The sequence below is a fragment of the Anarrhichthys ocellatus genome, unplaced genomic scaffold (assembly GCF_004355925.1).
Source record: "Anarrhichthys ocellatus isolate YVR2014 unplaced genomic scaffold, GSC_Weel_1.0 scaffold25, whole genome shotgun sequence".
Taxonomy (NCBI): domain Eukaryota; kingdom Metazoa; phylum Chordata; class Actinopteri; order Perciformes; family Anarhichadidae; genus Anarrhichthys; species Anarrhichthys ocellatus.
Window position 1 is genome coordinate 103,258 of NW_022280055.1, and position 15,290 is coordinate 118,547.

At 41.0% G+C, this 15,290-nt stretch overlaps 2 protein-coding genes across 2 annotated transcripts in view; one reads left to right on the top strand and one right to left on the bottom strand.

The window, feature by feature from the left end:
• LOC116391161 (macoilin) overlaps positions 1 to 13,536 on the bottom strand; it is a 32,795-nt gene extending 19,259 nt beyond the window's left edge. Inside the window, exon 1 of the mRNA XM_031861457.1 lies at positions 13,366 to 13,536. The gene's annotated coding sequence lies outside the window, so the exon portion shown is untranslated. The remainder of the gene's footprint in view (positions 1 to 13,365) is intronic.
• Positions 8,796 to 15,290, top strand: part of rhag (Rh associated glycoprotein) — an 8,893-nt gene continuing 2,398 nt past the window's right edge. The window contains exons 1-7 of the mRNA XM_031861459.1: positions 8,796 to 9,054; positions 13,386 to 13,569; positions 13,838 to 13,988; positions 14,105 to 14,252; positions 14,542 to 14,708; positions 14,797 to 14,934; positions 15,076 to 15,197. Of these exons, the coding sequence (XP_031717319.1) occupies positions 8,874 to 9,054; positions 13,386 to 13,569; positions 13,838 to 13,988; positions 14,105 to 14,252; positions 14,542 to 14,708; positions 14,797 to 14,934; positions 15,076 to 15,197 (1,091 nt within the window). The 5' untranslated portion in view covers positions 8,796 to 8,873. The remainder of the gene's footprint in view (positions 9,055 to 13,385; positions 13,570 to 13,837; positions 13,989 to 14,104; positions 14,253 to 14,541; positions 14,709 to 14,796; positions 14,935 to 15,075; positions 15,198 to 15,290) is intronic.

A 15,290-nucleotide genomic window follows, 5' to 3' on the forward strand; every position in this document is an offset into this window, starting at 1 on the left:
CTGTATCTATTTATTTATGCGATGGAAGATGAATGGCTAATTTGTGAAGTCGACATGAGGAGATATCTGTACAATAAGTCCTCATTTCACTACAGAAACCTAAATAATTATTTAATAATTATTGCACATCGCAGCAAGTTGATCTTAACGTAATTTTAGTGCCACAAGAAAAAAGCATCACTACAAAAACATAGACGAAAACAGAAAGTAAGAAATATTGTACAAATAGGGCATATACAAAAGTGGGAGATCCTGTCAAAGAGACCTGTTTACGCTTACGTCGTACGTAAGCGTAAACAGGTCTCACTGTGACCTTAAACCAACATTGCATGCAAAAACACATATACAAACACATACCTTCTAAGAAAATTGCAAATATTATCACATAAAGCTGTTTGTACAACCCAAACACGGCTCGTAACATTTGAAGTTAACCATGTCCCTCCGAACTTATGGTGTTTCTATCACGGGTTTGGCTTGAGGTCTTAGACTGTCAGGAGAAAAGCTTTAAGAGAAGAGAACAAACATATGGTTTCCCATGTACACTAAACTGACCCTATACTGTACATCTGTGTTTAGCTCTTATGTAATTAACATGCCTCCTATAATAACTAACATGTGGGGAAGCATTTAAAACTGCCGGACCATCATACAAACGACACAGTCAACATATATTCTGTTTCATGTGGCTGCTGGAAATTCTTTGATACAATTAGTTCATTGCCTTCAATCAATGTTTTCAAGAGGGATTTCATTACACAGCTGAAACTTGCATGACTGTTCTGTGTTTCTACTGGATGCCAAGCACTTTCTCAATGTGTAAATGTTTTAAATACTGTAGTTGTTAATCATATCACATGTACACGAAACTCCTCCCCGCTGTGTGGTCTACAGTCATTTTCTCTTTTTCCATCCCTTCTCTACTTCACCGACATGCCTCAAACCACAATCTCTCTCTACATCCTGTGTATTGAAAGCCCACTCCGCATGTCGTTGAGGTCAGGATGTTTTTTTGTTTTTTTCGTTGCTTTTTTACCGCATCCCTCCTCCCTCGTTTTCCTATTTCTATGGGAAGTCCTGGGTTGTGGTCCAATCATTTTAGTTTTTATTAAGATGTGGTGATAACAGGCAGGTTGATTGCTGCATGGAGCCACATGAGGAAAGGGTGCGGCGAAGACCCTCAATTAGAAGCCTGCGCTAGATAAAGCAATTACAGCATCACTGTAGGGATGTGTTTAAAATGCAGCTTGGCATGGCATCAGGATGCACTACTGAGGAAGCCGAAGCGCTGGCAAAGGCTGTCTAGCAAAGGCTTTCATCCAACAATAATATGACAGGCAATTCCTTCCAGGCTGGGAGGATTTAGATGGACAAAGACTGTGGGAAATCCAAAACAAAAAAACAACAGAGGTACTGCTCGTGCTGTCACTGTTATGCATCCTATTAGCTTGACATTTACAACTGAAAAGCAAAATGTGGCTTCAGAGTGACAGTATGAGTTCAAGGATAGCTCTTTGAATGTATTTCTTGTCACTTTCTCTGTAAGAAATGTTAATGAGCGTTATACATTTTGTACTTGCGGTGGCCTGGGACTACAACTTGCCAGTGTTATCTTTATAATTGAGGAAACTAGAAAGTAAAGCAAAGATTTATCTCTGTGTGCAAGCAAATGGAAGAAGTCCCAAGGCACAGTAACCAAACGAAGCCCCCCCCCCCCCCCTGCTAATAGGTCGCATATTGTATATGTAAAGAGTAAGCATGGGCTGAAATGTATTTGTAGACATAATATGTCTTCATGGAGCCAAACTTACACAGGAAACCAGCTAATGCCATCAAACTATTACGTTATTCTAATTACCATAGAAGGAATCTATTTCTCTTCAAATATTTTGTAAATGCCCAAAATGTGTTGCCATACTACTAAAACAGGATTTAAACTAGCAACCCTCCAGGAGCAACCACACCTCTTTTAAAAAACAGCATGATAGGGCATCAGAGGGTCAGTTACTACTGTACATCTTCCTGCTGTCACGGAAGAACACGTAACTGGAAGTTCTCCGTATCACATTTTGCACATGCAGTTCCACAGCATTCCTACTGTACTCACGCTCCTCTGTCATGCACTCTGTTTTGACTGATGCCTGTTTCACATCCCACGGTAACTCGATAGGCGCGGCGTTAAATCGTTCACACACCTGTTAAGCTTTCGAGTGCTCTCAGCCTTTTTCCAACGTCGCGGCCCTATCAGCATCTGCAGTTGTTTGCGAAGCCTTTTAGGTACATAGGTGCTGGCGTAAGAGAAACTGTTAGAAAGATTCAATGTTTGACTGACAAACCTCACATTATTTTCTATTTGGCCTCTACTTGTTGCCATTAGTTTCTTTTCACCTCACCTGAACAAACTATCACATGTGTGCCCTCTTAACCGTGTGACGTAAAAACACTATGGGATGCTATACAGTTGCCCTTCACTTAAATAGCATAAAAGGGCCACCACAACATAAACACGATGAGAGCTTGTAATTGTTCTTGATTGCTAGCATCTAACATGCTGATTACCAGCATGCATAGGCTTCCATTCGAGCAGGCTTATCGGGGTGTGCAACTGTTCCCCTCAGCCCCAGCCACAGGAAACAAGGGGTGGGGTATATGCAGGGGGGGCTGTGGTGAGGGAGGAGGAGTATCTATGCGCTATCATCCTTTCCCTGCCAGTTCATACCCGCATGATGCATCAGGGGTGTTGGGAATTAAAGTGTGGAGGCCTAAATTAATCTTGTGGTGCTGGTAGTGATATTTTTTTCCCTTCTAGTCATGGCGCATAAGGATGGCTGTGTGTCACTTCAGAGCATGATTGTCTGGTGTTGTGTTCACTGATGGCTATTTTGGCCAACCAGAGCTTTGTAGGCGGGATTAAGAATGGAGACGTCATCTTCCTATATGCTAGTATATAGCTACCTAGCTACATCCACAAAATTAGCAACAGGTGAGATTGACTGTACAGGTTGCAAGTCAGCTTATTTTTTTATTGTCGTTAAGTTGGCTAGCTGCTAGAAACAGCTAGTGCAGGTTCCATGACATCTGCGGGGCAAAAATGTCACCCTTCGCTGTCCTCATTGCGTCAGAGTTCTGCGCCGATGTCAGCGACCCTCTTGACCCATCTTGAACCACAGACCCATCTCATATGCGTTGTGGTTGTGACTTTTTTGCCATCTCATCACTATTCCTATTTATACAACCAATGTCTCTATGATAAAATTGTTTACTAGAGCACAACATAGTTTACAAGAGTACACAGTTCTTCATAGATCTAGACCTTTAGTTTTGTTCTTTAAGTCTACCAGATGCGTCCAACTTTAAATGTACAAGGTTTTCTACCCTCCATAGGATCCAAAGTCACCACAGTCTCACTAAATCCTTTGGGATATACTGAGTCAAGCAGTCAAAATTGCATTGATTTTCTATTTTTAAAAGATGCCACATTTGCACAAATGTCTCATAACCAAATTTGCAGATTGATGCTCTGAACCTGCAACAGATTGAAAACAGAGACAGCAAAAACTAAAGTTTCCCAGTGGATGCACTGGCTTCATAGAAGGCTGTAAATTATCTCCACGGCTTCACTTTGAAGCCAGGTCAACCTCACTCGTGCAACTCTACTGCATTTATTTATCAGGCCTCGTAAATCAGAGTGGAATATTTAAGATATTGCACATGCAAAGCTCTCCAGAGCTCATGCACATGTATGTAGAAACCTATCTGTGATGTCACCCCACCCAACGAAAGACAGTTTAGATTAATCAGAAGAAAAGACCTGGGTTTTGTCTGTCACACCAACTGGCCTGTTTCCAATCAGCCACATACATATCTCCCTGTGGAAGAATCCCCATAAGGAATGTAATTCCTTCACAGGAGTGCAGTGGTCTGTATCATGTAATGTAAAAGGAGGACTCCTTGTGAGGAGATACTGGTCCTCATTACAAGTGTTAAGTTCGGGGATGGGGCACGCAATATTAACGATGCATGTGGAGTTGACCTTTGCATGCGAAAGAGCTGAGCAAACAACCACACGGAGGAATGTCCATACATAAATATCAGCTGCAAGGTGGTGTCCCTCACATGAGATAAGAGTAGAAACACTGACTGAGAATAATGCCATTTGATAGATTTAAACATGACATGCAAAATTACTATCCAATGTACGACTTTTCAATAAATGAGCTGAACCTTTTCATCATGAATGTCAAATAAATCTATAGTATCTGCTCTAACAGCTCAGATAAAAGTAGGCCTAATAGTTTTCCTGGATGTTTCATCAAAATGCAATTATTAGAACAATATATGAAGCAAAGAAATGTTGATCCTCAGTTTGACCTTCACATGTGGCAGACTAAAGCCTGTCCAGGAATGTCCTGACGTTGAAAACTAAAGCGAACCAAAGTACGCTTCCATTGTCCTGCTCCTTTGCTCTTTGATCCCTTTCACTCACCAAGCCGTCTTGCCACTACAGTGAGACTCAATCTGTGACTGATGGGCCGAGTGAACAAGTGTCAACTATTCAGTCAGTGTGGTTTCAAAGCAGTTAGGACATAAGAGAGGTCTGTGTAGTCATGTATGTTGCATAACGGCACATGGGATCCCAGACAAAGGACAGAGTTCATTTCGGCCTGATGGCTTGTTTATTTTCCACAAATCTGTGCTTTATGGCGCAGATTTAGACCATTTAGCGATTTATCTCTGCTCACTCACGGGTTGTGGGTGAGCAGAGATAAATCGCTTAATGGTTTTCCTGGAATGTTTCAAAAAGTTCACAGGGAGGCTAGATTAAAACAGATTTTTAGCTGATAAACAATTGAGCTGTTTCGCCGAACTGTTTTTTTCTCTGCTTTGTGGCTTTAATGTTCAAAGTCTTCAATGTTCTCAGATTCTGTGAACCTAAACAAGCCAACACATTTTTTCCCAGCAGCAATAACAGGGATTGTTCAATGAAATTGGCAAAATATTCCATATCAGACTGACGGAGTAACAAAACGAAAAAGGAGCCAGAATTTGAGGTGGAAACCTTCGGGTCTGAAAAGAGAAGCCAGTAGAATAACACTTCTGGTTCCCTGGTTTCAAGTCACTGTTTTCTTCTTTTTTTTTTTTAAATGGGTTTTTGGTTAGATGCCTGAGATAAGGTCTGTGGTTAACACAAGCTTAAGACAGTTTAACGTTTTGTTCTATGATATGAAATAAGGCAGTAGATACCCCTCTGGAGATTTGGGTGAGTGAAGCTTTAAGGCGGTTGATAATAAGTGTGACCACGAAACTTACTCATGCCAAACACCAGTCCGCCTTTAACTATGGGACTTAGTAAATTATGGTCCTAGAGTAAAATAAACAATAACGCAGGGTCTGCTTTACGGCGTGGCTATCTTGTAGTTGACAGGTCGCTCCCATGGGGTTGTCCTGTTTTGTTCCTACAACTTTGCGAGGGCAAGTCAGTCACAATAGTTTATAGCTTTTTTCTATATGCTCTGCTCTGTGCCTTTACCTGCCTCTAACTGACAGTTAGCATGACAATGGTCACTGACAGGAAATATAATAATTTTTTAAATATGGCCAATATCAGATTCCTGTGTGAACTTCATGGCCCTGAGCTGACCCGCATGCACAAAGGACAACAAAGACATCACTCCCAGCACGCTGTCTAAGGAGGTAAATAATGGAGGCCACTGAAGACAGCTGTAAGGGGCTGAGGTCTAGGGTAGTAAGAGGAATCTACACTCCGGCCAGAGGGCTCCACCCACTTCTTCAGGAGAGCATTGGGATCAGGCGTGGGAAGAGGCACACCTGGAGCTGATCTCCTCATCAGGGAGATGAGTAAATGTGAAGCAGGAACGCTGATCAAGGGGAGAACAGGCGGAGAGCAGGGTCGCGCCTCCCTAAGATCCCCAGGGTTGGAGAGATTTTAAGACCGGTAAGCCGGCTAGTGGCCCGGCTGAAAGAGTTTATTTTGTCAAGTTTTGTGATAGAGCTCTGGACTGAGCTAGGTGTTCTGTTGTTTTGTCCTGAAAACTGCAGAACTGCCTCTGCCTCTGATTGTCCTCCGTCCTCCGTACAATCCTGTTACACAGCCTTCACGTTTCATTTATAAGATGATGTGCAGTGGAAGCAAGCAAATTTGTAAGCAGATAATAACAAAGAGAGTGAGAGCCAAATTTTCAATTATGGTGGCGTAATGGTGGCTACTTTTGTTCAGAGGACGTAAAAGTCGCATGAATTTCGATACGACTGTACAGACTGAGGTCCCCTTCCAAAAACATCAGACCTGTATCTGATTTAGGACGACAAAGTGTTAAATCAGAGATCGGATGCTGTGTGATTTGTGCCGTTCACAATGTGAACAGATTTGTCACATCTGCGCAAAAGGTGGTCCGATTTCGGCCTCTTTTGCCTGCAGCGTGAATATAGCCTATCGTCTCCTGCCTGTAGCTACATACTTAAGGTACATTCATGACTCTTCTCATCTTATTCTCGAAAAGAAAGCTAATAAGTGTATTTTCCCAAACTTATTATCCATCCTGCAGAGATTCCTGTTTACTAGGAGATTAAAGCATGTCACCACTCTGTCTCAATGTCTAATCAAGACACTCAATCATGCCTCTTTGGGAGGTCATGAGACGTAAAGCAACAACCTTAGAGCACTGGTACCTCTGGGATACTCTGCAGAGAAATATGAGACTCAGAGCATTTACTGTTATTGAACAGTCTTGACTATACAAACAGTTCTCATGCTCTCTGTCAAAACTCTGACAGATTACAGCTGAGTGGAGAAAAGTTGATCACATAAATTGGTTCAATAATTACAGATTGGAGTTTCACTATTATACAAACATTTCCCAGGGTTAGAGCTTCTTAAACGACCACAGTTTGTTTTGTAATGAATGGACTGAAATTTAATTTAAGAAAGAGTTAAAAGAAGAGAAAGCAAATGAGGAAGTATCTGTGACCGCCATGAACGAATGACTGCAGCAGTTAAACCACAAATCCTCTCATGCTCTTCAAGCTCGCCGCTGAGCTCATTTGTTAAAAAACAAAAACAACATGGCCCCCGCCCAATGAAGAAGCCTCCACTGTCTGCCAAATACTACAAAAAAACACTGTAAAGCACATGCTCAGCACGAGTGGATTAGTTCTATCTGTGCTGCAGAGTTTTTGATACCTCTCAACATTTGGAAGTAATTTCCCAAAAGGGTCTGGGAAAACATTCACTGCGCTCAGCTCCAAGACAAACAGAAATGTGTCGCTGGCAGTGATTAACAACTCCGCTGATTCATAAAGCTCTTGGATTCGAATGACGGACCTCTGGCCTGAGGAAATTTGCTGAGAGGCCTCAGATTGTCCCCACACTCACTCTGGGAGCCATTTACTGAATCAGAACCTATAGAGCCGATCAGATGAGATTGCTTGGATGGTTTCCAGGGGGAAAGGAAGCTCAGGCATGTGCTGTATGTAACGGTTGTCGGTGAAGGGCTTGAACTATGAGGGGACATGATCGCAGTTGCACACACTGTCTGTAGGGGTCATGTATGGAGCACCAGTGTTGATGCAACGTGAGACAACTACCACAGCTAACAGTTGGCTTTTGAAGGAGGAGATTTTCGTTTCGGTCACTGTACACATTATCCTATTGCTGTTTGTACTGCATAACATGTCCCTGTGCATACTGTACATACTATATACAGTAGTTATATTACTGAAATATCATAGTTGCATTCATTTATATTGTACAATTATATACTTTGTTTATTTTTTGTTTATTACATATGCAGCACAGTTACATCAATTGTTAGTGTCAGTACCGACTGGTTTATTGTGAAGTCTGTGAAGTAGTCTTTCTTAAGATATATCTATATCCACTTTTTCTACCTTTTGCAAGTTCGATGTTAAACTGCATTCTGTTGCTCTGGTACTTACTGAATGACAATTTTATTTTATTTTATTAATTATAATGTGTATAACTGCATATAACTGCATTTAGAGATGCAGATTAGGATTCTACATTAGCTCCACTTCAAACAGCTACAACATTAAAACGCTGCTTATACATGAATGGATTAGTTATAATGGGTCCACACATCATAAAAGTACTTTTACTTTATATACTTTTTTGCTGCTACTTCTGTACTTCTACCTGTATAAAAAACTTAAATGCAGGACTTTTACCTATACTTTTAAGTAATACTTTACTTCGTATTATTTACATTTTTGTATTACTACTTCTATGTATCTGAAACAGCAGGTGCATTAAAAAAACTGCAAAAGGGTGTAATATCAAGGGAACAGTTACCAAAGTCTTCTGCACTAAGAAAGAGGAACAGTGATCAGTAGAGCAGAAAAAAGAGGAATCTCAAAAACTGAAATTTGTATGAAAGGTACCGAATATTGTCTTGAGCAAACAACAGCTCTATCGAGTAAATGGAGACATTTATTTTTACATCGTTTAAAGAATTTTCTTTTTCTAATGTAAGACATGAAAGAAATGCACCAGCCCAAACATTCGAGTTAAGTCAACAAACAAAACTTTGACAGTGAAAAATGAGTTGGAAGGAGCAGTCACTAAGTATTTCTCTCATGTCCGCTCATTGGCCGACTGTCATTACGTTTGTGTTTTGCTTTATCCACTCTGATGCCCAGAGAGGAAACCCATCCCCACGAGCAAAGTCCATGAGGGGGGTGTTCTCCACCCAGGCCCCAGTCTTCTGCCCTGTCATTGGTCACCACCAAACCTGCATCAGTTTAAAACCCAAACACCAGTTTATTCTCTCCCTTCACACCGCACTACCCCTAAAAAAACACAGATAGGGAGAGAGAGAACCATAGTTGGACTCAGGATGCCTGCCTACGCCACCAACATGAGGATGAAGTTCCCTATTGTGGCTTTGGCTTTGGAGATTATCACCATCATCCTGTTTGCTGTGTTTGTGGTCTATGATGATGGGAAAGGTCACGGGCACGACATGCACTCCAATGAGACGCACCATGAGGAGGCGCAGCCCATGGATCTCTACCCCAGTAAGTCTGCGTGGGTCTGCTAATTAGGGATGCTCTGCTACAGGATGCCTCAATATTTGGTCACTAGACTTCTTTTAAAGAGGTTAAAAATGATGGATAATCAGATTTTTAACACATTGCCGTTGCTGCAGCTTTGATGTTGTCAGAGAAAAAAGGTCATTGTTGTGCGGATTTTCAGTAGAATATGACACAATTGTGTGTGAAATTAAGAATTTAAAAAAGATTTTTTTAAAAGAATAAATCTCCCATATTTCATATTTCCAAACTTTGGTTCTCTAGTCTTGAACTTTGAAGTGTTGAGTGAACTGAAAAGAGCCGCCTTTCCTTCCTTTGAAGAATGTTGATTCTGTTTTAAGGGTGAAATCTTCCAAATATTTGCAAACAGAAAAAGAATAATTTGGAGGCTGTTTCCAGAGCAGGTCTGCTGATTGCAATAAGAGGAGTCATGGGGTCACATTCCCATTTCTCACAAAGTCTATTCATACACATGCAGCCTGAGGAGTCAAAGAGGATCCTGCAGGGAAAAGTGTCAGGTCTCATAGAGCGGAGGTCACATGTGTTTTAAATCAATGTGTCAAACACACAGATAACAGAAAATAATGTCAGATGTTAAATATGTGTTTTTGTTTAAACTATACTCATTGAGCATAGAGCGGCTTCTGCAGTTGAGGGTTGTTTTGCATTTTGAAAACTAATCATCTGTTGAACATCTGCTCATGATTGGGTGGGGCAGGTGTGTCCGAAAGAGATTAGCTCATTGGTCATAATTAAGTCTGAGTATATCTCCTACTTCAGATAGGACAGACTACAACATGCACAGCTTATATAGTCTTTCAGAATTTCTATCATTATTTTGATTTCTTCTTTACTTTTTGATCACACTGAGTTACGGTCTTCTCCCGACATATTATTATATGTCTGCTTTGCCTCTAATACGGTTTTCCCACAAACACGTTGATGCTGCTGTGTTAAATATTCCTAAAATCACATCCACTCCTTTTCCCTTTAATGCAAATCCATACATCAATGTGCAAATATTGTTTAGTAAAGTTGAACTGCTCGACACAAGACATCTTCTACGCCAGTGGAAAAGTGTGAGTGTAGTTTCCACATTACACTTGTGTAAGTTGCATATTGGACCACGATTGGCTTCCAAACGTTGTGGTATAATATACCGATCTGATGTGCACGTCTGCAGAACTGAGATTTAAGGTGAGCAGAGAGAAACCTTACCTCCTTCAGCAGATAGATGTGAAAACAGCTTTCTAGAGTCACATACAAACATCCAAGTGAGGTAACAATGAGCAGTTTATTTTTTTTAAAAGAGGTTTACTTTCATGCTGTTCAATGACATATCTGCAAATGCCTCAAAAAGATATCAAGTGTCAAGAATTTAAATTCTGTGGAATGAGCTACAGCCTTGACCATTTAGAATGCAATTGGATAACGTGACGACTTGCGGTTGCGTGCAGAGAGATCTGCGTACCAGACATCGGTAGTTATAGGATCAAAGGAAGACGTATGAGCAGACACATGTGGACTGCACTGGACTGAGTTAAAGCTATAGCGGCTCAGATCAATCATAAAATCGTGTAAAGTGACAAAACACTGCATGCATTTCTAATTAAGACTCTTGGAAAATCATTTTATCTTAAAAACATTAGCATAAAAACATCAAAGACAACAGAGAAATCTGCTGCTTCAGCATTTTTTTTTTTAAATGAAATAATAATTGATGTTTTAGCAACAGTTGCTTCCCTCCTCTACAGTCTGCATGACAGTAGGTCCTGAGGGGATTCTCTCGTTATCGTAAAGGCTCACCCAGTTCTTCAGGAGATTACTGAGCGTTGCCTAACATCTGGGCGTGGTGCCAGACACTGTGGCTGCTTTCCAGGCTTTACCTCCTCCCTATCCTCCGTCTACTGTTCACTAGAAGCCCCTACTACAAGAAAAGCGAGTCTGCGTCAACCGACTGAGTTTGGGAGGGGGGTCAAAGTACAAGTTGAAGGGGCACAAGGGCTCTGTGGATGTGAGCCAAATCAATATTTACACCTCCATTCGCTGCTGACGATATCAGTGTTTGAAACGCTGACCACATGTTATGCAGCGCTACAAGAACACACACCAGGACTTATTTAAGCCCAACATTAACACAAATTTCATGATTATTTTCTTGTTAAATTATACAGACTCATTAAACCATTTGTTTTGTTTACAAATTAAGAAACACTTCTTATTTTATTATTTGTGTTATTACTATTATATACAGTATATGTATATAATAATTATATTCACACCTATTCTTTACCTTTATCGGTCCAGCTTTGCTGTCCTTGTCCCTTGGTGTTATTTCTATTTCTGTGTAAGTACATTGTAAGAGTTGCAAAAAAACAGAATCAAATTCCTTTTATGTGCATACTTGGCCTTTAAATCAGATTCTGACTGTGTTCGTAAAGTGATTGATTGGTTTATCAAGCATTGGAGAATGTAAATGTTTGGTTAACAAGATGAGACATGACTTTAATCACCCTGAATACAGACTCTCTAAGTTAACACTCTGCCATGTGTCGTTATGGATCTTTATCCTTTTTATCTGAGTAAATTAGGGTACTTAAAATTCATTTCAAACATTAATTCGTTTCAGATTCAAGTAGTTGAAACATGATTCCCTTTCAACTATTATTTACTACCCCCTAAAACCTCTAAAAACAATATTCTGAATATGGAGCAGCCAGGTAACCGCTATGACTCAGTTGGATTTGAGCAGTTCGGTTTTTATCTGATTGGTAAATGATTAAAGCAGCCTACAGTGTAACATCTGTTGAAGTCAACTGCTTTTTGAGCACTTGTAGAAAACCAGTAAAACACTACACAGTATTCAAACTGTAGCATCTTCGGATTCTGCCTCACAAAAGTAGATGTGGGTGTTTTTTCACGACATGTTAAAATGTGCTGACATACTCTATATGTAAATATTGCTTGTGAAAATAGATCTGGATGAATTTAATCTCTTTCATGGTACCATTCTAAAGCGGCGGCACCAGTGCTTGTAAGATATTCTGTGTTATATTGAAATGTATCCTGAAGCAGACAAATAGAAATATTTAAATATTTTGCATGTGTACTTGTTTCATATCTACTGTAGGTATGTAATAGTCTTTTTAGATAAGTGGAGTTAAGACATGAGTCTTTATTTAAAGGAATAGCTTTGTGAGGTACGATTAGTTGCTTCATTGCGGAGAGGTAGATGAAAAGATCAATACCACTCTAATGTATGTCTGGCAAATATAAAGCTACAGTTAGCGCATGGTTAGCTTAGCTTAGCACAAAGACTAGAAACAACACAAGCCAGCATTCACCCATTCACAAACACATTCAGAAATTCAGAAGCCACCATACACACTCACAGATAGATAGCCCAGCCATTACCTTGCCCCAAGGTAACCTCGACATATAGACTGCAGGGCCCAGAGATCAAACCACTGAAGTTATGGTAAGTGAACGCTCTACGTGATGACCACCCTACTGAGCCAAAGATACAACAATATTGCCCAATGCGGACAACGTTATATGCCAATTCGGTAGACATCGCCCAACCCTAGAGACCTGTCTACAAAATAGGTAATGAAGCACATTGTTTCTCAGCCTGCGCACACCTCCACCGTGATGTATTTCCCACAAAGCTCAATCTATCAAGTGTAAAGGCCTTTAGGAAACAGGAGTCCCACTTCCTGTCAGGGTGATGACGCTGGCCTAGTTCTATGTCGATCCGCCTTCACACAGATAATCTCCTCTTAAAGAGCTTGTCTTGTTTTGTGTTCTTATTGCTGAAAATAGAATGACAACATCATGAACTGACGATGAAATAAACTCCAAACCCTGCTGTCTTTGCCCGAGTATTAACACAGACTAATAGATAAGGGTGTGCTCCCTCCGAGAACTTGTAAGTTCAATTTATTAAGATCATATGCACTTAATAGAAGCAGGAACAGCAGAAGCATTCTCCCAGAATCCTATTCATAGTGTGGTTGAATTGCTTTTCCAGCTAACAGGTCACAGCTGACAATACAGTCCCTGTGGAGGGAAATGACTCAAGGGAAGTACAGCAACTGCTCAAGAAATCATTTAAACTACAAAGTTTAAAGAATACCACCGTGTCAGGCAAAGTCTAATTTCTAATTGAAGGCAGAGTAAAAGAAAAAAAAAGAAGTCGTTCATATAATGAAATTTCATGTCAGCATTTAGCTGAGGCTAAAGTGGCACTCTCACGACAAAGCAGCGCCCTGTCATCGAATCGGCAGCAGAACTGACCTCCCTTCTCGTGTCTCCAGTGTTTCAGGATGTCCACGTCATGATCTTTATCGGCTTCGGGTTCCTGATGACATTCTTGAAGAGATATGGGTTCAGCAGCGTTGGCCTCAACTTACTCCTGGCTGCCTTCGGCCTGCAGTGGGGCCTTCTCACGCAGGGTCTCTGGCACCTAGACGACGGCAAGATCAAAGTTAACATCTTCAAGTATGAATGTCTTTCTCTGCACGTGTTGGTTTTCAGTAACCCCCTGATTAACATTTATGCAGTTATACATACATCACCAGCTAAGTAGCTGCTCAATAAACCAATGACCTGTCGTGTTGGCTGCTGAGTAGCTCTAACAGATCACTTTAGGTTCAGTAAATGATGAATGTTGAACTGTGCTGGCCTGGGGGTTTGTGTTCTAACTCTTCTCATCATCGTCCTATAATTTCTGTTCTCCTAAAGACTTGTTTTCCTCTCTACCCTGCAGAATAATCAACGCAGACTTCAGCACAGCTACCGTCCTGATTTCCTTCGGAGCTGTTCTGGGTAAAACCAGCCCTGTGCAGCTCCTCATCATGACCATACTGGAGATTACCATCTTCTCCATCAATGAACATCTGGTGGCCAATGTCCTCAAAGTAAGCACACAACGACACATTCACGTGTTGATGAACTAGATGAGCACAGTCAAATCCTGCATTGTGACCAGGAATAAACTTATTTGTAATAAACTGCATCACCTTTTCCTTCACAGGCTAATGACATTGGTGCATCCATGATCATCCATGCTTTTGGAGCCTACTTCGGCCTGGCAGTGGCTCGAGTACTTTACCGACCGGGTTTGAAAAACGGACATGAGAACGATGGATCTGTTTACCACTCTGATCTGTTTGCTATGATTGGTAAGAGCCAGTTACACTTCAAACTCATGTAATGTATTAGTCATCTGTTTACATTTTTAACAGGGATATGAGTTTTACTTGGTACGACTTATGTCCCCTAGTGGACACAAATAGCCATTCAGCAGGCACAGTGATGCTGAAGAGATCCTGACCTCAACTGGTTCTCAATCCCGTTCAGAAACAAACAGAGTCTTTAAATCTATAAGTACCTTGCAGTGTGGTTTGATAGGAATGACATTTTTAAGATGAACTGATACAAATGCGGTTTCTTTATCACCCTCTTCTCCAGGAACCGTCTTCCTGTGGATGTTCTGGCCCAGCTTTAACTCGGCCATAGCTGACCCAGGCTTCACTCAGCTCACAGCCGTGGTCAACACCTACCTCTCCCTGGCTGCCTGCGTGCTCTCTGCCTACGCCTTCTCCAGCCTCGTGGAGCACAAAGGAAAACTGGACATGGTCAGATAACTTTCCTCTAATGTCTAATAACACTAGTTCAATCATTTAAAAATAAATACAATTATTTACATATATTTATATACTACAGGTGCACATTCAGAATGCCACCTTGGCTGGTGGCGTTGCTGTGGGAACATGTGCTGACATGAACATCGGGCCATTTGGGGCAATGCTGATTGGATTAGTGGCCGGCGGCATCTCTACCCTGGGCTTCAAGTTCCTTACTGTAAGTTCAAGTCAAAGCAAAGGTGCAAAATAAAACAAGCAGATTTTAGATTTGTGATGTATTTGATTATACAATTATTTTTCACCTTGTAAAAAAGACACTAACTTGGTTGTAACAAGGGACCTTTTTCCTCCTCTGTAGCCCCTCCTGGCATCTAAACTGGGCATCCAGGACACCTGCGGCGTCCACAATCTGCACGGCATGCCTGGCATCCTGGGTGGATTGGCTGGTATTGTCGCTGTGGCTTTTGGAAAAAAGGAGGAGTAAGGGCCAGATTTATCTCCACAACTCTTACATATACATATGACTATATGTGTGTGTGTATGTATGCATATATATATATATATATATATATA